This window comes from Trematomus bernacchii, unplaced genomic scaffold (genome assembly GCF_902827165.1).
Source record: "Trematomus bernacchii unplaced genomic scaffold, fTreBer1.1, whole genome shotgun sequence".
NCBI lineage: Eukaryota > Metazoa > Chordata > Actinopteri > Perciformes > Nototheniidae > Trematomus > Trematomus bernacchii.
In genome coordinates, this window is record NW_022987620.1 from 699,367 (window position 1) to 724,353 (window position 24,987).

The window sequence follows — 24,987 nt, forward strand, 5'->3', positions numbered from 1 at the left end:
GTGAATGATGTTGCACTCTCTGATCATTCCTGTGTTTTCTTTGAGAGCTCTATTTCTGTTCAGAAAAATGTTCAAAAAGAGGTAGCCACAAAGCGATATTTAACTGAAAATACTAGGGAAATGTTTACTCAGAATTTTTCTTCCACACTTGCCCCTGCTAACATCTCAGTAAATGAGCTAGTAGATCATTTTAATTCAAACATTTAAAATGTTATAGATGCCATTATAGAAGCTTAAATATAGTGTGGGCAATCTACACCAATATTGTTTCATGAAACACTTCAGTAGTGTTGTCTACGAGACAACATTTTTATTTTTAACAAAACATCAATCCTCAATTTTCTCCCTGTCTACAATAATCATTCTCCAGTTCTCTATCAACTTTCAAACTTCACAATGGGCAAATCTAGAACTTAGATTAGTGCGGAAAATAAACCCAGAGTCAAAAAGTCCATAGCCATTTGCAGTCGGCCCCTGCCTTCTGACATCACTTTGTGTGAATAAACAAGAGATTTTTTTCTTTAAAGCTTTGATTTACAAAGAAATAGCGTACGTGTGGCAAGGGCAAATGTGCTGCTTTGAAGTTCAAAAGCGTATTAATTGAATGCCTGAAGCAGAACTTAGATGGAGCTCCCATGAAAGACTAACATTTGTTCCTTGACTCACACTGACCACACTGCATATAAGCTGGAAATTAACATCCTTGATAAACAGGTTTTGGTTTAATTTCATCTGGGAAAACACACTTTAATTTCTTATCAAGGTCTTTGTTGTTGTCACTTAACATTGCATTTCAAAGCATGTTCAGTAATCACATAGGTATTCTAGAAATCTGTCAACAGGCGTACAGAATGTTTTCAAGTCAAGGATATTAAAGCATGCCTTCAGTGACTATACCATTCATCATTTAATGAGAATGTTTAACTTCCATTATGGCTTTAAATATAATGTCAGCAGTGAGTTCTGAAAGCCTAAGGCTATTTCTTGCTTTTTACAATAAGTTGAGTCAAGTTTAATAACGTTTCATAAATGGACAAAAAACACATTAGTTAAGGTGCCAGTGGAAGACTGGCCTAGTGCACCAAGTGCCAGAAACAGCCCTGTGTGTAATTATACTGCTCATCAACAGCAAACACCACATCAACACATCACAGGCTTTCGACCAAAGTCATCCATGAAGGACACCGATGATCAATAAATCTTAGCGATCGGATTATTCATTTCTTGTTTGAATCATATGCTGTTCAGGGTCAGGCTACAGGCACCATTGACACTGACACTGTAAATCAATATGCAGGGGGGTTAGCCAGTCATTTGTTTGAAGTCGGTCTCATTTGAGATTATAGGGGAAGAGAACATTGGCCAAAAGACATAAGACTGTAGGACTCAAAGCCACCACACCATCAGCTCTTAGCACAAACCCCAACTGCAGGACCTCTTCTCTTATCGGGAATACTTTTTATGTGGGTGCCCAATCAATGTTAATGGTTAATGATGTCATAATTGAAGCAATGCATTTTTCAGTGATTGCTTTATCAACAGAGAAAGCATAGTTCTCCAAATCGCAGAGCTGTGCCTGCAGTGACTACATGTACCAGAATGCTTTGCACTTTCTGACGCCCGGAGGGTTCCCCCCTGGCCATATCCTCCTGCACAACTGATGCAGCCGCAGGCTCGACCTCTCTCTGTTGCATGTCTCTAGGCGTATACTCTGGCTCAGGATGCCGTTTTGGCTGTTGGTAACCGAGTTTGTTTGCAATACAACAACAAGGAAGTCCTGTTTTGAAAACTAGAACAGGTTTAGGAAGTTCTGTTTTTAAGCATCATTTAGAGCAGGGGTTTTCAAAGTGTGGGAAGGTGAGCCTCCCCTCAGAGAACATAAGAACAGCCGCGTCCCCCCCTCCCAATTATTATTGCTATTATTATTATTATTGTTGTTGTTGCTATAATGCAGGGGTATTCAATTGCATTTCAAAGAGGTCCAGTAAGAGAACATGTCATTAAATGCTCTGTTTTCGCTGTCTACCTTTCTCTTTTTTGAGCACGCCATTTGAAATTACTCCGACTGTTTATCTCTTCTTGTCTCGTCTCTGTGTGTTTGAATCTACCGTGCTGACTCACTGACTGCACCCATTTGATTGGCTGAGTAGCGTCACCTCCTTAAAACATTAAACAACAACTTTTTAAAACCTTTTTATCTTTATGTTTTAAACATTTGTTTTAAACATTTTTTACATTTTCAACATCGTGGATAAATCCTTATATGCCCCGGCAACACACTGAACGTCAACTTTGCCTCCTTATTACAATCACCCCTATTTTAGTGGGAACAATGAGTCTGCATCTTTGTTGCACACAGGCGGATGATGCGGGGATGCAATGTAAACAGGAATAAACGCAGATCATCCTCTGGCTGCAGCCTTGACCGGTAGCCTACTTGGTTTTGATCAAAGTAAGTATTATTAAAATAAAAATAAATGGCGGTGCCGGCCGCCAGCGAACCCAGCCGGCCGTCAACGGCCCGCTGACGACCGGCCTTTCAGTGAATCTCCAGAGCACACAGATGGCCAGTCCGCCCCTGCCAGGACCGGTCCATGAAAATCCTAGCTTCAAATAATCGTGGTCATACTTCCTCCGTTTTCTGCCAGACGCTGTCTCCTCTCTCACTTTAGGTAACTTCACTAAAAATCGATCCATGTTGCCGCTCGCATAAAGTTAGCTGAAGTTAACTAGCTAGATTTCACTGTTTCTCGTTATTTTTTTCTCACGCTGCGCCTCCCCTGAAGCTCTCGGGCGCCCCCCCGGGGAGGCGCGCCTCACACTTTGAAAACCGCTGATCTAGAGCATGTCCCCTACAGTAGCTACCCGGATATGGAGACTAGAAATCAAAGCTGAAGTAGTTTGTAGAATTGAATTGCCTCCAACTACATCACTTTCAAGTCAAATGACAACGCTGGGTGTAGGAAGTACGAAAGATTTTGACGCTGCAATTCAGATTTCTCCGTCAATATAGCCTTCACTGAGGAATTTATTGCTGATAGACTAAAGTAGACCTCCATATCTGTTTCATATGGGTGTTGAGATATGTATCCATAGATCTCCTAATGTTGCTCTCAAAGTGCACCAGATTGATGCTTTTAACTTCAATATTTAAAAAAAAATCTTCCTGGGGGAGCATGCCCCCCGGACCCCCCTAGAGGAGGTTAGGCCCCCCCCCCACTTAAATCATGTTCACATGGATAGGAAACTAAATACATTTGCACACATCTTGTGTCCATATCTTTCTGTGTTGTTAGTCATGCCACAACCGTGCACGTGCATGCATGCGCGAGTCATGGTGAGATATCTGGATTAAGAGGTTGCTTTTTCTTTGCACAGCATGAAAGAAAGGCGAAATGAATGGGCTGTGATTTTAGTTTTTTTAAGCAGAGGTCAATCATTTGTACGGCCCTCGGAGGATGTTGAAAAAATTGAAATGGCCCTTGAGAGGAAAAAGGTTCCCCACCCCTGGTTTAGATGAAGAGAAAGGTAAATGTCCGATTTGAGTGACAATTGAATTATAAGTGTAGATTTAATAAACACTGCACTTGGCACCCCATGGAAATAACACTGTCAGAAAATCATAATCTCATGTCATTTCCCTTCTCCTTCTTATTTCCTGTCAAATGTAACACACCCGATAACATCAAAACCAAAAAAGGGAGGCACTTTTGGTCCAACTTCTTTACACATCCACTGAAAATTAAAGTAACTCAATGGGAGGGGACACACACATTAGGAATGAAATGACATGAATTCACTGATGCATAAAGACAAAGAGAGAGAAATAGATAGACATCTACTGCACCAATGCAGAAGTCCTTCACAACTGAATGAGCACGCCGTCGCTCCAGGAAGTAGAGGAGTGTGTGTCAGGGGTGGGGATGTTTGTGTGAGTAGGTAACTATACTCATGAGGGAGAAGAAAACCTCTATTGTTTCTTCTGCAAGGCCGCTTTGTTCTCCATACTTCAATGTTTGGTTGACGTGGAACAAGCACATAACAGCTCCTCCATGGCCACAACAAGATGACTGGAATAGCCGCCACACATCCTTCGGGGAAGATATCTTGTCTCTTGCCAATACATCAGTCTCTTTCTCTCTCGCACACACACTTACTGCCTATATAGTCTCTTTGGGACTGAGCGAGCCTATTTTCTAGTGAAATATTAAGACTGATGGCAGCTCCTTCGCAGGACTAACGTAATCAAGTGGAGGATGAACTGGTCTGTGTGGGTCTGTATGTGTGTTTTCATCATAGGCACTGAGTGTCCTTTTTCATCAGTAGTGGTTTTCAAGCGTTACTGAAAAAATGCCAGTCCCCATGAGCAAAAATAGCCTATGTATGACTGTGATTTTGTGTAGCAGTTTAGCTTATTTCCAAATGCGAAGATATCATCTATCTTGTCCACACAAAGCGGTGACACATATAGGAAAGTAATGGCAGTTTTACAGACTTTGAGAAGGATCATGAAATTCGTTTTGCATTCGAGATAAGGGCTTCAATTTAGTTTAGCCGTTAAAAAAAGAGGACAATACTGTCTGAAGCTAGAAATAAGGATTCTTTTTTAAATCAAGGCACTTGGCGGTGGAAAGTGTTTAAAATCTCAGGTTTTGTCCGGGCCAGCAGTTTGACCAAACATTGCACATATTAAGCCCTATCTGTAAGGAACCGTTAAGAGTAGATGAAACAAATAAGTGCTTGGCTGCAATTGGTCTTGCAGCCAAGCACTCACAGGAAATTGTGAGTGCTGTACACACATGGTAGGTAATAAGGCTGGACTACGTGTAACTGCCTCCATGGAGACCAAAGCTGGACATGAGAGCTCAAGAGAAAAAGGCACCCGGTAGGAAGAAGCAAAGGATGTTTGCTGCCTAGTAGAGAAATTGAAAATCAGGTCATGCCCTCTATTGGTTATGGTTACTGAAGGGAGGTTTTTCTACAGACGAGGAAGTTTATTAGTTCAAATACATGAAGAAATAATAGAATCAAAGGGTCTTAATAAAAGATTTGTGGAAAAAACAGAAGCCACTGAAAAAGAAACAAAAACTTTGCAAGAATCGTAATTGTGATAGTTATTACGCCCAATGCACACGGGAATTGGACACTGTTGTTTGTATCAGGATTCTTTGAATGTTTTGTACCTTTTTCGAAAGACAGAATTTGAACTGGACAGATTGGCCAGTTGCCATGGGAATCCAGCTATGTGCTTCTCAAACACTGCTGAATACACAGACAGAGTGCTGGTCTCATGCTAAGAACCTAACAACCCCAAAAAGAACACTGACCAACGAAAAAAATATACCTAAGCCTTCACTAAATAAATTACTTATTTTGTCTCATCAGGCCAGTTCAAGATGACTGACCCATTTTGGTTGCAACCTAGATGTTTCATTTTCAAATTATGTTTTCAGAGCTCTGGATTTTACACAGTGAAAGATATATTTGGATTAAAGAGGCCCTATTATGCTTTTTGGGGTTTTCCCTTTCCTGTAGTGTTTAAAATAGCCTACATTTGTCTGCCATTATTGAGGAGGGGACTCTGTGCCCTCAATTTGTGCCAGTTTGTAGTCTGGGACATTATAAATCAGGTCATTTCTCCCCACTTAGAACTAACTCATTAGTGTAGTGTGCTTCAGTGTTATAACTGATGCTAGATGCCAGGTGTGTTGTATAAAGATATCAGATACCTGTGGACAAATATCCCTTATAAATCTACTTCTCAAAAGCATATCTATGCATATTGATCCCGGACCCCTCAGATGGATGCTGATCTTTTTAGTATTCTGTGCAACACTTACAGTTAAAGCCAGTCAGTTTGAATGAATGCACTTAGTGATATTTGAGGTGTTTAGGGCCAGATTGCTATGTTTCCCAATCGCTGGGTTTTTAGACAATTTACTTTGTATGCAAATGTAAAATACTCATTTAAAATCTTACCTAGTAACGAATTTAACTTTCTGTGGCAAATGGGGAGAAATAGGAAATCAACCTCTGAATTTTTCTCTCAAAGTGCGTCAGATGCATTTAGTTTTCAAATGAAACAGAATAATATAGGGTGAAAATTCCTTTACTTTTTATAAAGCAATATATATATATAGACTTATCCCCGAAAGAAAACATGTTTTTTCCAATATCACAAGGCCCCAGCGGAGAGGTTAGTTGATGGGAAATTATTGTTATACAGTACCTGCACTTGAGTATTTCCTTTCAAAGTTATTGTTATCTCTAATAGTAGGGACCAAAATGACTTTTCCCACACTATATTGCTTTGTTAACCTCTACTTCAGAGCCCTACACTATTTGACATGTGTCTGGTGTTTGAAAGAGGGCTGACCTTTAGCTTGTTGAAGCCTCACCTGTAATTGTGTCCTCATTGGTGCTCTATAAAAAGCAACAACAGGGAGCCATGGTAACCGTGCTTGCATCAGTCCTGAGCTGTAAGGTCACCTGACGTCACACACACACACACACACACACACACACACACACACACACACACACACACACACACACACACACCACACAACACACACACCACACACACACACACACACACACACACACACACACACACACACACACACACACACACACACACACACACACACACACACACACACACACACACACACACACACACGATGAGCAGACCATGACATGAGAACATAACATGCCGTGTCAGCGCTAGTGGCTACAAATGCGCGTCAACGAAAGCTGAGCAGACCCCCTGCTGTGCACGCAAAGACAACACTCTGACTGCATTCGCTCGGAGATGCTCTTCACTTCTCATTGTCCTCAGGCTAATTCTGCTGACTGCAGGGCTGCTTGCAGACAGACACGAATGGGTACAAAACATTCCAACACAGACTGACACTTTGATTGGCAGTGAGTTGACAATGGTCTTTATATTGCAAATCCAAAAAGGACCACCTGCTAATGACAATACAAAATTATGATAATCATAGTATAGTTGCATGTGTGCATATTTACAGATTTTCTACTTATCTGTATGGAAAATAAAAGCCTGCATTGCATTAAACAGTTGGCCTGATTCTGAAAATTGCCTTAAAAAGGAAAGTGAATTATGTCTTCTGTAGAAATGGTTTCCTCGTGTGTGCCTAACTGAGAATTCTTAAAACCCTCCCTATTTACCCTCATAAGAGATCATTTAAAGGCTATTGTCTTGTCTGGTCGAGATGTCAGTAAGACAAGCACTGCCCCGCCGTGGGGATTGAAATTCCCAGAGGGAGCCTTCCCCTGCTTGGTACTCACTTTGGGTAACAATATTAAAGTGTTGTTGTACGCGCACCAGTCCCTGAACAGCTGGCAGTGGCTCCAACGTTGTTTCACTCTCAGATGAAAACCACAAATGCAGTGTGACCACCACCAGTTAGCCATATCAATTAGAATACATTTTAACATCCACGCAGAGGCTAACAGTCTCTAGGGATAACTCATCCAAACTGGTTTGCAGCGCCTTATGGTGAAAATACAGCAGCTTTTCTGCTCACCGGGGCTAACGTCCCAGCCCAACATCATTTCCTCTGCTTTTTACGGCCAGGTTAGGCTCAGTGGGACTTTGCTTGGGTAAACAGCATTGTCACTGGCCACAGGAAATATGTTTTGTTAGGCTATTGAATCAGCTTGCAGAGCCATACATCAATTACGACTCTAAATCAAAAGTATAATCCACAACCCATAATTTATTAATTGGTCAGTCTTTCCACCCATTCATTTGCCAGTGGATGCGGTTCACACCAATATTATTGAACTTGATGAAATTCAAAATCACACACAATGTACTGGAGTGCTAAATAGTAGAAGCGCAAGTGTTACATAGTGATGTCATTATGTTACGAAAGTAAACCAATGGAGGCGTTTCACGCAGGGGGTTAGTGTGTGGGAGAAAAACTCCATCTGGAGGGATCTTTGGGATTTTAGCCTTTGCAGACCATTTACATGCACAAAAACCTATACACTACAGGAAAGGGAAAACCCCAAAAAGACTGATAGGGCCCCTTTAAGGCAACATCACACGTTCTAGGGAAGAGATTACCAGACACTATGCTTAAACATGACATATGAATGACTACTCTCTGTAGGTAATGGACAAAATGGCTGCAATATGTATATAGTGTACTGAATAGGCAGCTTGTCACATTAGCTGACAGAGCTGTTACGACTTCAACTGTAAACATATGCTGATGCAGAATGCAATTTTGACAAACATGGGAATAGGCGCTCCCACTCAGCCATCATTGTGTGTGGCAGCAGACACTGAAAAAAAGTGTTCACACCAATCTGAATATACAGCCTGCAGTCAATTCCACCTCCGGACGATGACAAAAATCATGTAAATCTCCTTGTTGTCATTTAAATGAGAGGAAAAGAGGAGCTGAAAGACAGCTCTGACAGACTGGGAGCAGGAGGACAGGAAAGGAAACATTGGCCAAAGAGAATCAAGATAGGAGGGAAGGCAGGGTGAGAGCAGGAAGAGAGGTGAGTGCTAGATAAAAACAGATGCTGGTGAGGGTTAGAGAGGAGGAAATTAAATGAAAAAGGATGGGAGAATAAGAGAGGAAGAAATGTGCAATGAAGAGAGTATTTGGTAGAGGAGGAGAGGAGATGAAAGGGGAGGTGAGGAGCGGAGAGAGGAGCCCGAGAAAAGCTCCCAGATGTTTCTCAATGCAGCTAATCTGCATCCTAATAAGTGAGCAGGAAACTAATCAACTCATACAGTTCTGCCTGTCACTCTCTCTTCAACTCTTTCCACACACACACACACACACACACACACACACACACACACACACACACACACACACACACACACACACACACACACACACACACACACACACACACACACACACACACACACACACACACACACACACACACACACACACACACACACACACACACACACACACACACACACACACACACACGTCCCCATCGCCCATCATTTTATCTATCTTTCTAATTTTGGAGCTTATGATTTCTCCCATCTCCTCCCTCCTCGGCAGTAATCTCCTATCCATCTGTCCACCCTGCAACCACTTTGCGCTTCATTGTCTTTCACAGCTTAAAGAGGAACCATTTTGCTTTGTGTAAGACTTTGTGTAAGCCTAATGCTTCTCCTTAGTTCCTAGAAAATACAATCCGATTCATATTTATTGATGTATATAATACGTATACGTCTCTTCATCAATAATAAATGTACCAAAACCTGCACCAGCATTTTGAAAAGTGGTTTATTTCTAATTCATAGCAAGCCCACATTGACCTGAGGACAATTAGACCTGATCCAAAAGTTGTTGGCTAAACAACCCCTAATGGAGAGTGAACACCAACACTGGCAGCATGATTAATGATCAATTAATGAGCAGTCGCATTCAAAAACAGTTGCAACATGTGCCATTCTACTCTGTAATTGAGAGGTGCAGAGTTAAACATGTATTTGACCTTAGAACACATCACAGAGCTGGTTGAGAGTCTGCCAGGACCTAATTGGGTGTTAGACATATTGACAGACACAAGACAAATGTAATTTGTACCTGACGAGGCTCCGGTCGTGGGACGGGTCCGGGATGCCATTTTTACGATCACCAGGTTGTCATGTTCCTATTGATTGGTTGCTAAAGCTTATATGAGACTGTTGAAAACGCAAACGCTAAAAAGTTAATCTGCTGCAGCAAAGTGAGACCATGAGGTTCGACAACTTAAAAAAACATGAGCGTTGGAGTATTCGGTTATTTATATGTTGCAGAAAAAAGATATGGTAAACGGTGAACAGTCATTGGCGTAACAGTGTACACTGGAAACACCAGCCAGATCAAGTTGAGCGACACTGTGCAAGAAGAGTGGAGCCCATCTGAGGTGGATTTTACTTCAGTATCCTTTCATTGGAGCAAGCAAGCAATTGACACTCTGAATAGAATATGGTGTGCCGTTAAGTAGCTAGCATAGCCACTAGGCAAGTGTTAACTTATTCCCATGGATGTGAAAGTAAATCCCTTCTCTATAACTTCCCGTGCTATGAAATTGTGAATTGAGTGGACATGTGAAGACCACTCCATAAACTTTTCGATCTGTTTTTTTATGTAGTTTGTATTCCCAATGATTAATCTGATAGGGTTAGTATGAGTACCCTTAAAGAAGGAGTGGTGTGAAGTTGCACAACAATCTGAAACTAGAGAATGCAATTCCTGAAGAAATTGCTAGTGGGAATGCTTTATGCTGAAAAGCTGACGCTAAACTGCTATGCTGAAATGTAATGTGTAAGAAGAAAATGAATAATTTAGATTGAAATTATACATGAACACTGGGGGCTTGAATGTGTGATGAGAGAAGAAAAGAAAGTAAAAAGGCTTGGAAAAGCAGCAGAATATTTGAACTGCAAACTTTTGAACTAACTTGATGGCGAATGATCTGTCGCCATGCCAACGGCATTTGATGACATCCCATAATACGCTTAGATGCGTTGATGGCTGCATCGTTACCAAACTTGTGAAGTTTTGGGCCGTTTGGAGCATTTTCACTGAAGTTATGAGAAAACCGTGTTTCATGGCGAGCATTGTGTTGCCATGACAACGGCATTTGAAGAAACCCCATAATTGACGTAGAGCTATTGAGGGCTGGACCGGTGATATACAAGCGAAGTTTGGGGGACGATCGGACCGTGTCCATTGGACTTACAGCGACATCGTGCTTCATGGCGAGTGGTCTGTCGCCATGGCAACGGCATTTGATGACACCCCATAATACGCTTAGATGCGTTGATGGCTGCATCGTTACCAAACCTGTCAATGTGACATCATCGTGTTCCATGACACAGGTGTTTATATTTGAGCTAACGACGACAGCTGTGTGTCACCAATAATGTATAAAATAGGTGGAACATGTTGAAGTCAGTATGAAGTCTCCATCAGACAGAAAAGAATAGGCTCAGACAGTCTGTTAAACTCCAGTGACCACGTCGTTAGCTCAAACACGAACACCTGTGTGTTATGACATCATCGTGTTCCATGACACAGGTGTTTATATTTGAGCTAACGAGGTGTGCAGAGATCAAAGGTTTCCATTGTTCTGAATAAGAGATAAACCTCTTACATGTGAACGTTTTGTTGAAGAACCGTAACAGATATCTGTGAAATTTCAAAACGTGAAGCATGTCAAGGAAGTTGAGTATCTGATGTGTAATTTGTGTGTACTTTCGGGTTAATAATGTGGCCTTTTTGGCAGTTTAACTAAAGGTGTGCGGCTGCTACCGTGAGGAAATATCAGCCTGAAATTACAATGGGCTTTAATGGAGGCATGTTGAAAGTTTTTGTCACTTCATGCCCTCAAGAGGCATTTTGTTTAATTATTTTGCTTAATTATTTGTCATTTTTCAAGCTACGAGATGTTTTCCTACATTTGTCATGAAACATTATGTCTCAGGAATGTAGGGTTTGGGAATTATGGCAGTTTTAAAAAGAAATATGAAGGTACATTTCAAGATTTCCTCCACTCTAGCTGTGACATCACGCACTCTAGTTAATGTTAAAATCTGAAGAAAGCCTCTTTACCAAGGTCTGAACAATGTTTAATATCTCTAAAAGTAAGAATCAGATTTAAAAGTTGTGTTACACGAATAATGTCAGAAAGATGTGTAACATTTTAAAGTTGGAATGAGGTTTCTGAGTGAAAGTATGAATGAACAGTTAGCAGTTGAAGTCGCATGAAGATTTGTTGAAGTCTTTAGAATTTCTCCATTGACTTCAATGGTTAAAAATGTGATGAATTATGGGATGTATCTCTGGAATTATGAAAGTTATGAATGATAAAAGTAATAGCCATCGATTCCCGACCGAGCTGAACGTTTTGATGTTTGAACGGAGTTTCTGCGATGTTGAATGTGGGAGGAGAAGAGGGCCAAAATAAGCCGGCGGAATAATAAACTTTTTGTCCGTAGCATAACATATAGTGGGAATGCTGTTATCAGCATTCCCACTAAATAAACAGCACATTTCAAGTTATACCTCAGTCTAGAAGAGGGTTACACATTTGACTTATGTGACCGGATGTCTCCTCCCTCTGTGACGCTGCTTGGCACCAGCCTGGCGTGGCAGCGTAGATTGTTTGGCGTGGCAGCTCGCGCATCACACTCTCTACCAGACGGGTAAAGCATCTTGCATTCTGTCATTTATTCATGGGCACAAGCAACACCCGGCTTGACACTACCCTGTCTTAGCGCAGCTGACGCCCGGTGCTTTTGAGGAGGATTTGCTCCACCGGAGGCTCCCTGGTCTTACAGTGTTGCAACTATTGGTGAGTTGCCGTTGTCTGCCGTTTTCTCCCCTTCAGCTTGGTTCCTCTGGTGTATTGACTGTCATTCATGTCACAGTGGGATTTTGCCGTGGGATTGTTGAGTCTCTCTCTCCCTTCCTTGTGGGCTCTGTGGCTGCGACTGGCCGCACAGGCTGGTATGTATGAGTTCCCCCATAGATAACTTTTCATTTAATAAACTTAAGTATTCACAGGCATTTTAAACCTCTTTCCAGGGGTGCCGTAAACATTCTCCCTTCCTGGTGGGCTCTGTGGCAGTGCCTAGCTGTAAAAGTTGGGGCGCCGTAACCACTCTCTCCACCTCTGGTCATCATTCCCCCCCCCCCCTTCCTGCTGTTTTGGCTCGGCGAGCTTTCGCACCGAGCTGTGGCGTCATAAAATTGACAGGCCCTGACTACTCCGTGTTGGACTGTCACCAGGGCCGTTTTGAGATCAAGGAATAGCAAGGACACTTATTGTTTTAGTTGATTCATTTTGATTATCTGTTTGTTTTGTGCATCTAATGTTTTGAGTACATTTATAGTATTTTGTTAATTGTGTGATTTTGTTTATTTTGTTTTGTTAACGTTTGGTTTAATTAGTTTACTCATGTTTGTTGTTTACGTTTCTTTTGTCGCCTTGGTAAGCCCCAGCACTGTCCTCCTCCCTCCTCCCTGGAGAACTTTTAGAAAATGATATTGTTTATTATTAGAAATGTAATTATGTATAAATAAAATAACCATTGTGGTAATATCCTTTACACTGTCTCTGCCTGTGGTGTTCAAACGAACCTGATTGCCTTTTATTAAATTGGATAACTTTAGTTTTAGTAATTTCCTGGGGGCGAAACTCCCCCAGGTGGCGTTGTCAGCAAACCGAGCATTTTATACGAGCACCACACCGCCACACTTACAATAGTGGAAATAAAGAAATGCTAACATGCTTACAGTGATAATGCTATTAAGTTGATGCTTATCAGGTCTGATGTTTACTTTGTTACTCTAGCTTGTTATCAAACTAACATGTTGTAATGATCACTGCACTCAAAGCCCCACTGAGGCTTATAGGAAAGTCATGAGTTTGCAAAGTATTTGGTCATTACAGAAAGTGAAAATACAATTGGGACCAGATAATGGTTCTGCTAGATGCAAGATCAAAGGATTAACAGTAATTATAATTCCCAAAATATCAAAGCATACCTGTACATCCAAACGTTTCAGAGAAGTTCTAATAAAAAGGTAAAAAAGTAGGATATCAACAAAGTCTGTAGGATTCATCCTCTGTGGACAATCAATCTACTGTATGAATCGTCCCTAAATAGCTAAAGAGATTTACTGCAAAAACAAGTCAACAAAATGAATGGAATTTCAGAAATAGGCACACCTGAGCCCATGCAAAGGCTGGAATAATAAGCAGTGTTTGCCAAGAAGAATGCACGGGGGACACAACTGAACTCCACCTATAAATTAAAGAGCATTCAACAAACCACTTTGGGGAGAACCCTTCTTGAAGATGTATCCAAGAAAAAAAAGAGATATTTCTTCGTTTCTCTACAAAATGCCATCCTAGCTGCCAATCTCCTGTTGGTGTGCATCTTTACTGGAAAATCCTCTAGCTTGCTCTTAAATAATACATGCACCCATGGCAACAGAGGTACTGGATTTGATGGAATGCATTAGTGTATGAAGTATTGCAGTGGGGGCATAGAGGAGGATAGGATGTCAGGCCAGTATGGGTTCATGTCATCTCAGTGTGAAAAACCCAGCAAGAGTCCAAGACAACCTGTTCACACGAACGCACGCACGCACGCACGCACGCAGGTTTCCGTCTTTCAGAACGGCGGACTGCAGCAGTCTGTCTATAAAGACCAATCACTGGCAGGCATAATGTGTCAAGTCTGAATATGAAGTTCAAACACTTTATTTCAAGAAGATGCCATCAGCCAGAGCAGTCTGAAAAGAGCAGTAAATAAACACTATTTGCCCTCAGGGGGGTTTCACGGGTGGTGCGAGGCAATTATCTACATTTGAGCCCCCATTCACAGGGGAGAGGAATGAAATGTCGACAGGGTGTAACATTTGACAGATACATTTTTATTTTGGTTTGCTTGTTGTTTGCTTGCTAGTCTGTAGTCAGCCCCATGTAGAGGATACACCACTGAACGTGAATGAATGAAATATTCACAACCAAACTTGTAATAACTGAGGAGAAGTGTGGGAGCCGAGTGTCGGTGTCAGAGGGGGGTGAAGATGGCCGTTTTGGTATGGGGGTGCGTGTTTTGTTTGATGTGCTGCAGTGAGACAAGACGTCGATAACGAATGAACAGCGGTGTTCAGACAGAGAGGGCACAGAAGGAATTTATGTTATAGCAGCAGGAAGGGGGATGAGTCAAGGTCACGCACGGACAATACTGAGGCTTCAGGCTGGGTAAAAAAACATGACGCTTCTTTCCCTCTGCCTATTGACATATGGAAAAATATTTTTTCTTTTTGGCATTTTCTCCTTAACATACTCGTTAGTACTTCCAAATGTGTACTACAGTGCTTGCTGCTGTTTTGCCCATTGAGAGGGGTGAGGGAGGTGGATGGGGAGGGAATCTAGTCTAAAAAAATATTCCAAGGTACCCAACCTAACCTTATTCAGAAAAGTGGACACTACCATGTCTAAAAAGTGTGCAGTGGTGTCCCAAACCGGCAGTCTTTCTAATAGACAGTAGGGGGCAACAGCACTGGTTGCAAATATAAATCTGATTGTATAGAAGTCTACGATAAAAATTACCCTACTTCTTAATTGGTGTATTATCGCAGTAAACCATTTTCTAATGAGTTTATGGTCTCGATGGGGAATTTCAATAGACTATTACTATATTATACAGTATATAGTACTTCAACTTCCTCAAAAAAACTTCAAAACAAAGACATTTTATTATCAATTGACCAAACAGCGAATGTTCTTGTGTCAATTTCAGCAGCGTCACGCAACTAATCCACTTCTAACTCTCTATCATGAAAAGCATCATCCATTGATGTCCGGCGTGGCAAACACAATCCTGGACTTGCTCAATATCCCTAAATAACCATAAAATCCATGTGGAATACACAGTATACTGACTGCCTAGGCTTAGTTTTACATTTACTTAAGTCTATGCAAAATACCATATCTGACTTTACCGTCGGATTCTTGCCATTTTGCTTTGTCTTAATGAATTGAGTCAGTTGAATCCACATTATTGTGACACTAAGTCAATGCGATTATTACCAATATTTTGGAGTGTAAGTTTGCAATGACTTTTTTCTTACTCTGCTGTTCAACAGTGTCATGTCAGCATTATTTAAAAGGGCGAGATGTGTTTTTAGTGAATGAAAAGCATGAATACTTAAAAAATTCAAATCTGGCAGACTGTATTAGAGCGTTTTAATATGTGTATATCTTATACTTGGCAGACATACTGTAAGTATCTGTATTATAAGGGCATGGCGATGATTCATGCGTGTTCTTTGCGATTGTGAAAGCAGAGCAGCAGTTGAAGCACCCCCCCCTTCCAAACAAAGCAAAACAACAACTGTTCACCAACTGTTCTGAAAAAGAAAGGGATGAACACTAATGAGCAGAGCAGAGTGACAGATTGAACCATGCAAAGGCCCACCCTAGAGTGGAACTATTTTGCTTTCCTCAAATGTCACTAGGTGCTTACGCTGTACCAACGTTTTTTGATTTAAAAAAGAAAGCGCCTTCTTTTTGAACGATGTGACGATGAAAAAATAAAAGAAAGCCAATCTATTAAGCGAAAGGAAAACGCAGTTAGCCAAATATACATACAAACTATTCCTGAGCATTGCGCGCAGATATTGAAGCCACATTTGCTTCTAGTCAGACATCATTTGTGAATACCAGATTTAAAGTGTGACTGAATGTAGTGAACATTTAGTCAGCAGTTCCACAGACAGAATAAAGTTTTTTTTTTTTTGCCTTTCTGATACTTTCATCAGGCAGTGTAAAGTGACAGTCTACACGGGGGCATGTCAGGAAGCTGACATGCAGTGAAAGCCTGTCTGACTTCGAAAAATCAAGGATTGATTGGCTACATGACGTGCACTAGAGGCAATTGTGTATAGTAGTTAAGAGGGAGTTTCTCTCCCACACACTCCCCCCCATGCCTGAAACGCCTCCATTGCACTCCTTTGTTAACTTCCGTAACATAGTGACTTCACTATGTAACACATGTCGCACTTGGTTTGGATAGCGCTCCGAAACCTAGATGATTTGAAATCTGGCTCCTAATGTTACTACTTATTATGCTCCTGCAGGGGTTTTTCTAGAAAGATATAGTATGAGGGCGCTGATCTTGTATATAATATATACAGGGTTGGGAGAGTTACTATGTAAATGTAATTAGTGCCTGAATACTGAATACATGGCTCTGAAAGTAATCCGAATCCGAATACTGTTACGTGTCTTAAAAACACGTATTTTAGAATACCTTTGGAATACTTTCTTTTTCCATAACAGATGAGTATGTTTTGGTGAACAGGAGACACTTATTTTACTGTTGTAATGGCTTATCAAGAGCGCAACTCAAACAAAACATCTTGGTGTCATTCTGTATAGCTCCCTCTCATTTGCACCCCACATAAAAAACATCACCCGGACTGCATTCTTCTCCAGACTCCGCCCTGTCTCAATCCAGCACTGAAGTCCTGGTTCATGCATTCATCACATCCCGTATTGACTATTGTAATACCATGCTCTCCCATCAAACTCCTCAATAAACTCCAAATCATTCAGAACTCTGCTGCCCGGATCATCACCCGCACCAAATCCTCTGACCGCATCACCCCCATCCTCTGACCACATCACCCCCATCCTCTGACCACATCACCCCCATACTCTGACCACATCCCCCCCATCCTCATCCATCTGCATTGGCTACCTGTAAAATACCGGATAGACTTCAAAACCCTCCCGCTCACATTCAAAGCCCTCCACAACCTGGCCCCCACCTATCTGGCTGACCTCCTACACCCCCTCTCGCTCCCTCCGCTCCTCCTCTGCTGGCCTGCTAACTGTCCCCCCCCCACGCCTAGTCACGATGGGGGCTCGGGCTTTTAGCTGCTCCCAAACTATGGAACTCTCTCCCCCTTCACATCCGACAGTCTGACACAATCACCACATTCACATCCCTCCTCAAAACCCACTTGTTCAGATCAGCCCACTCACTGTAGTGCTACATGTCTCTTGTCCTTTTATACTGTCTTAAACCTTTCCTTAGAATATTTTATGAATTGTAAGGTGCTTTGAAAGGCGCCTCTAAATAGAATGAATTATTATTATTATCTGAAACGATGTAATAACTTTTAAAGCTTTTTACAGTCACTTGCCCCATGCATTCAACAGGTGGATACTAGTCGTGACCATCTGGTTTCCAGTTCTGGGAAAAGTGCTGCTCATGTTCAATGATACTAATTGGTCCAGGAGGGGCGGTTAGGGTAAAAAGAACAAAAAAGGACAGTAAAGCATAATATCTAAAAAGACTCAGTTGGATTTCTCAACATGTAATTTTGGAAGAAGAAGAAAATGGAGCCATGTTCTCTATCCAATAAACTGGTGTAGGCATGGAGAGAGGAACAGGGAGTACTTACCCATCACTTTAACGAAGTAGGCATCAGACTCGAAATTGTTCTTCAAAGCGTGGATGATCAAGTCACTTTTGCCCTCTGCCTGGCTCAGAACCAGCATGTCTAATATACCCTGCAAATGAAGACAGGCGTTTAGATAAGGGACAATGGGAGCAGGGTGTGTGTGTGTCTTCTGATGTACATTTTCATCCCTCTTACATATTGTGCGACTGATCCCGCATTATCTTATCTTATTCTTTCCCTTTTTCTCCTCCTCGCTACGTCTCTCCCTCCCAATTAGAAATTATCTCTCAAAGAGGAAAAATAGGCAGAATTTAACAGACAGGCTGCATTAGCTCTAATAATTAATTCTGATAAGACGGGCATATATAGCAGATTGCAAAACAGGCGAACATTCTGGGTGTGAGTGGGAGTGTGTGTAAGGATTTTGTGTGTGACACAGTGTGTGTTTTGAGGTATGTAATGTAGCTGCAAGAATGCTTTTTCATCAATCAATTGTCCCAATGAATAGAAATCCAGGTTTAAACAAATGAAAAAAATGATATTCAGGGTGAAAATAACAACACGTATACTGTAGGAGGTGTAAAAGAAACACAATAGTGCTTTGTACTGTAAATACAAAGCTGTCAGATAAGGAGTAAAGCAGGCACACCAGCTACCGCTACTTTAAACAACATTTCTGATTAGAAACAAGCACTAAGTAATCACAACATGGTCTCGTACTCAGTCTAATTCCAGAGTATTTGTTCTGAGCATGAAAGATGAAGCAACAACTTAAATCATTTTGTCGACGTCAGTGTTAGAAAAAACTATATACGTAATCCACATGACTGTATTAGAGAAATCTAATAATCCTGTGTTCTCTTTGGGATTGATCAATTTTCTTAAGTACTATAGAAATAGTCAAAAAGGGGTTGACTTTTTGTGGCATATTCAACTATTTGATACCAGTATTATTGTAGATGCCAGTACTTAGACAGTGTCGATTTTGACCGTGTTTACACTTGGTTTTAAAATGTGTGTTTGCTGATCATAGCCCTATTGGAGAGCAGTACATGCAACACAAACAAGCCAGGGTGATCCGATCACTAATATTACTAGCAGGGGACGCATTTGACCAAATATCTCTGGTATTGTAATTGCTAATGCATTCGAATGCATCTCTGACAAGTATGCAGGGCTGTATGATTTCTGGCATTTTTTAAATCCATTTTGATATCGCAATTATTTTTCGCCATTATTGGTTTTGGCATATGTTTTATTGCAATTTTACAATTAAATTCCATTTGGTGCTGCATTCCTGCTAATGTACACATATTTGCATCAAAATAAGAATTGAAATACAGTTATTTTCTGCAAGGAAAGTCCATTGCCGCCTCCAGTTGGTTAAGAAAACAATGCATTTGGTCTTTGCAAACGGAAATTAAAGGTGGGGTAGGTAATTTCGGAGAAACCAGCTCGAGTGCGCTAGAATTTGAAAATACAACAACCAGAGAAAATCTGCCACTTCCTTACAGAGCCCCTCCTCCAACACACACGAACGCGCACATGACCAATGAGGGCACGAGATAAGTTTGTGCACAGATGGAAGGCTGACAGGCAGGTAGGCCATCCAGTGCTCGTGCTTTTTACAGTACTACGGCTTCCACAGATGACATTTTTTTATGGATTTGTTGTCAAAGCACTTAAGATATTCATTGCTATCGGGATGTTAAGAGCATTCCATGGAATATAACAAAAAGTGTATCTCGAGCCGGTTTCTCAAACTTACCTACCCCACCTTTAAGTAAATCTTTTCATAAGTAATGACTCAAGCATATATGTAGAGACACCTTTTATTTTGAGAACACATACTTAGATCTGAGACAGAATTAGAGAAAGGATGGTGTTTTATATTGAATGATCAAAACAAGCTCCAAACAACATTAAATAAAACTCAACACAAACTACTTACGTCCTCGTAGATGTCAAAGAATGTTGCCATGACAGCATTTTGGATGGCTCCCAAATCTGATTGGTCCCATTGGACTTCGAACATCCTTCCAACACTTTGGCAACCGGGGCTGTTACAGGGCACATTCTCCAACAAAAAGGCCTGCTGACCACTGAGATAGAAGGAAAAGTAAAGAGAGAGGGAGGGAAAATGCATGTTATCATTTGCATGTTAGAAGGGGACAATGGAGCATCTTGGTGCGGTGCATACAGTGTTTTGGTGTTATGTCACATTGACCTGTGAAACATAATACTGCTGTATTTGTAAACAATCCTTTTTAATGTAAATGTCTCTGACTGAACTTCAAATGGTGACCTTTTTGAATTCAGTTTAGCTTTTATAACCAAATGACATTTGCTATATTTCAGTGAAGGCAGTTTCAAACTGAAATCACTCCATAAAATCAGCTTGGTAACACTCAATCTGTCCATAACTCCCACACACTTCACCTTTGAAGTACTTCTGTAATGTAGCTCCAAGAAAATGTTTTTCTTACAATAATAGTATACACTTTGGATTTATCAGCCGAACCACCTCCACAGTTGGTAAGGTATATAATAAGAACACATTTAACAAGTGTGCCAAAACTGTTCCAAACCAATGAGGAAGCAGCCATTAGCCAGTTAGCAGGCTATCTAGCACTACGAGGCTGTGTGCTCAGGGGGTAAATGGGAGTCTACCAATCAGAGGGTCAGTGGTTTGTTCCCCAGCTCCTGCAGCCAACCCCAAAGTGTCCTTATGTAAGACACTTAACCACACATGTTTAAGGTATTTAAGTGTATGTAAGTAGCTCTGGTTAAAAGTGTCAGCTAAATGAATAACATGACATGTTGCAAGAAAGCTACTATTAAGCTAGCAGCAAGTGAGCTTGTCAAAAAGATTATTCAAGAGACTTGTGGATGAAGTCAAGATGATACTAAGTGTCTACTTTGAATTGGTCCTATGATAACATTCAGGCTGAACTTGGTGACTCATAGTGCTGACAAACCAACTATGAAGCGGTATGTAAATGGTTCCTGGCTGGATTGTCAATGAAAATGTAATTGAATTGAAAACGAAAGGATGTGGCTTTCAGTGGTTTGGGCTGCGCAGAGCAATCAGATCTAAATTGGATCTCATTGTGAGCAAATACTAATGCCAGTTGTAAATGTGATCAGGGTTCAATCCTACAAACTGGATAAGAGACACATTTAAATGCAAGAGTCACCCTCTTGTACAAATGGCATTTTTTTTAAATGATTTAAAAAGACTCAACCTAGACCCCTCTGCAACTACGAATTACCAGCGGTCTCCAATCTATGATTTCTCAGTGCAGTCATTGAGTCGACGGTCCGTCAGTTTACAGCCCAACTGCTACACTTTTGTCAATCAGGGTTTGTGCAAAAAGGCAGTGCTGATGACCACCCATTTTAACAACAAATTATGATAATAACAATACTTTAAGAGTATATTGAATCTCTGGGGATTTGTTTCTAGCTTTAACAGAGACCTGGTAAAGATCCACGAATGTCACTCATCTTTCTGTTTTTCAAAATAAGAGCATCAGTGTTAAACAGATTGAGAGCTGCCTTAGGCTAATGCCCCAAGCACCGGTGACGGAACAACATCCACAGGAACTGCTCTCTTGCTCTGCTGCATATGTCTACCCAACTTAGGGAATAATTACCTTGCTACACATATAGCACAATTCACAATGTGTGCATGCATTTGTGGCAAAACATTCCAATATTAACTTCTTGTCCACCAAATCATGTTTAGTCATTTTCTGCTATAATGGATATACAGGAACTTTGCATTGCTGTGACCACACCCTGTGTTTGGCCTGTTTCTTTGGGTGTACAAGTGGCAGGTAATTTACGCTAAAACAAAACACAACGACTTTAATGCTAATTCTTTCTCCACCGCTCTATCTATGCTTTGTGTGTTTAGCATTTGGCACCATCTCCCTTTAACTCTCATGGGAGATTGAATCCTCCCTTTCTCCATCTACTGTATGTGTCTTTCTTTCTTTGGAGACGGCTCCCTGTACCTGCTCTTAGATCTCCGTGGGAGTGGAGAAGGGAAAAGAAGTCTGTTGTCTAAAAATAGAGTAAATATTAAAGCCCTTCCTCTCTCAGGTTTACAGATGACTCTCCACTCTATCCCACTGCGAGTGTCTTGGGAGTGAAGTTGGAGGCAGACTACGAGGTAAAAGCTGGGTGGGACAGCTGTCGTCTATGATGCTTTTAAAAACTTGAAACAGTCAGTGAGGCTGTGTTGGAAAAACATAAAATGCGCCACACTTACTTTCTGCCACATATTCCAATTTCACAATGTCAGAAAAGGGGAATATTGCATTGTGTAGTGTATGTATGTTCCTGGAGAACATGTTGATGGATTACCATCATTAATATGATACTCTCAACTGGGTTGACTTTAGGAAAAATGCCCTTTTGTGGGGAATTTATATTGAAGTAATGTTAGATAGATTTGTTTTCTTGAATTGTGTATAGGCAAACCAGGAAGTATCACACTGGTTCCCTCAATAAAAAGCCAATAGGATTTTTCAGTGGATTTTGGAATATTGCTGAAATAAGTATTTTAACAAACTACGTTAATAATAATAATAAATGTTTTGTTCAACAAGAAAATATTCAGAAATGAAATTGTCTTAGGAAATTTGAAGCACAATTGCAATCAGTAAAAGCTAACGTCAGGTTTTAAACAAACTAGGTCACGCTCACTTGACTTTACTTCACCTACACTTATCCAAAGGCCAATTAGTGTTCGAGATGATGTTAATGAAGTCTAATTTAGACCTTTTTTGCCTTCTTTGAGACAACAAAAGGCGCGTTCACACCGGAGTACTTTTACCCCATACTTTTCCCGTTTAGTTCCGTTAGTACCCCTTATGTCGCGTTCACACCAAAAAGAGTACTTAGTGCCGGGAACTTTTACCCCCATTTTTAGTGCCTGCTAGAGAGGTGGTACCAAAAGAGTACCAAAAAAGTACCAATTTCTATTGGCTGGGCAAATTGCAAACCACTCCCCGTAAAACTCTGAAAAGTTTTGTGAAGCCGCCATTGTATTTGTGGCATTAGCATTATTAGCATTAGCATTAGCCCCGCGCACCAACGGAGAGAGAATAACTTATGGCAACACAAAAAAAAACATGGGAGCGGTGGAGTGATGAGGAGGTGTCGGCATTCTGGCGATTTACTCGGAAGGCTTCAGTAGAAGCTGCTGGGACTCCCAACTCCCAACTCCGGGGACTTCGGGCGGCAGTATACGCCGTGAAGTTGTTTTGCGGCCTGCCAGTAAACCCAAAGCAGAAGAAGACGAAGTGACGTCAGCGGCTCATTTGCGTAATCTTCCCTCAGGGAACTTATTCCGGTGTGAACGCGATTGGTACTTAGTGCCCTGGGGTACTAAGTGCCGGGGCACTAAGTGCCGGCACTAAGTACGGCAAAGTACTTGGTGTGATAGCGGCTAAAGGTGCAACTGTGGCTGTGGGGTGGTGCAGTCCTCTTTAAATCAGAAGGTTGTGGGTTCGATCCCAGCCCCTGCAGTGAACATGTCGGTGTATCCAATGTATACTTTACCCCGAGTTGCTCCAGATGGCATAGCCAATGGAGTGTGAATGTGTGTAAATGTTAGCTTCCTTGAGCAAGTGGCACTATATAAATGGGGTGTGAATGGGTTAATGATGACTTGTAAATGTAATTGTAAATGTAAAGTCATAAAGATGGATAGAGCGCTATAAAAATTAAATTCATTTACCATAACCATTTTCTAAATTCACCATTGGTGTATTTACTGACATAATTTATATCGAAGAACAAAGAAAGAAATCTCTTTTGCTTGTGCTTATGATAGGCCTTATGTCAGGCATGCAACCTAAATGCCATTGACTTTGGTGAAACTGCAAAAAATGTACATTGTTTCTGGGTTTTTAGGATTAATTGCTGCAGCACTCAGCAGAAATATATGGCAATACAAAAATCAGTTTAAAACAGTACCAAAGCCTCACATGATATTTCTGTTCCAAAATATCAACCTCACACGACTGAAGGAATTCATGTGGCACATTTTTTTTAAAGTTTCTTAAATTGTGTTGGACGCTTAGCATGAAACAGCAACTGATTGCTCTGTAAGGATTAAGTGCAATATTGTGGTTATTGTACAGGTAGGTGATAGTTACACATGTCATAAGGTCTAGATTCAGCAGCCAATGATAAGCATCTGTATTTAAAACACTGGAAAGTACAAGAAAGAGCAAGAATTTAATTAATTCCTAAAGCGGACACAGAATGCCTGAAGCACACAGATAAAAAATAGCATCTGTTCGGATGACAATTCTCTATGCAGACATGCTGCTGTCTCAGGATGTCAGCATGATGTGCGCAGGGAGGAGGGGAGGGGCGGGGCTGGGGGCTTGTGCAGGATTAACTGACTTTGTCTGTGATTATACATATACGAGCGGGAGGTTTGTTTAAAGGTCATCCTGTGTAATCCATCATTACAGCATATGCACTACACCCTTCCTCCCTTCTCATTAGGCTGAAAGTTAACAGCACCCACACAATATGACCAGTTGTCACTAAGGACCTGCCACTGCAGCACCTAGTGGTCATGACACACTCCTAATGGTGAGCACTGATTGGCTCACCGGCAGTGAATCAGGCCTCCCGCTGCAGGAAATTGTCACACTTTTCAGCGGACGGAGTGTGTGAGTGTGTGTGTGTGTGTGTGGGTGTGTGTGTGTGTGTGTAGAAAGGTAGCTGTTTCAAAGTTTCGGTCCGAACTTTAGGAGACATGTGGTAGTTATTTACAGATGTGTGTGTCCTTTCTGAGATTTCTGTACTTCAAAGGAACCTCTCTCTAGCACTGCAGGGGGGGTGATAGTGGGGATGTTTTCGGGTCATGAGGTAGATCACACACACACACACACACACACACACACACACACACACACACACACACACACACACACACACACACACACACACACACACACACACACAC

General features: G+C 41.3%; 1 protein-coding gene across 1 annotated transcript in view; it reads right to left on the minus strand.

Moving 5' to 3' along the window:
- itfg1 (integrin alpha FG-GAP repeat containing 1) overlaps positions 1–24,987 on the minus strand; it is a 175,013-nt gene that overhangs the window by 39,547 nt on the left and 110,479 nt on the right. The window contains exons 11-12 of the mRNA XM_034132737.1: positions 19,945–20,095; positions 17,994–18,102 (exon numbers count right to left, since the gene is read on the minus strand). Coding sequence (XP_033988628.1) covers positions 17,994–18,102; positions 19,945–20,095 — 260 coding nt within the window. The remainder of the gene's footprint in view (positions 1–17,993; positions 18,103–19,944; positions 20,096–24,987) is intronic.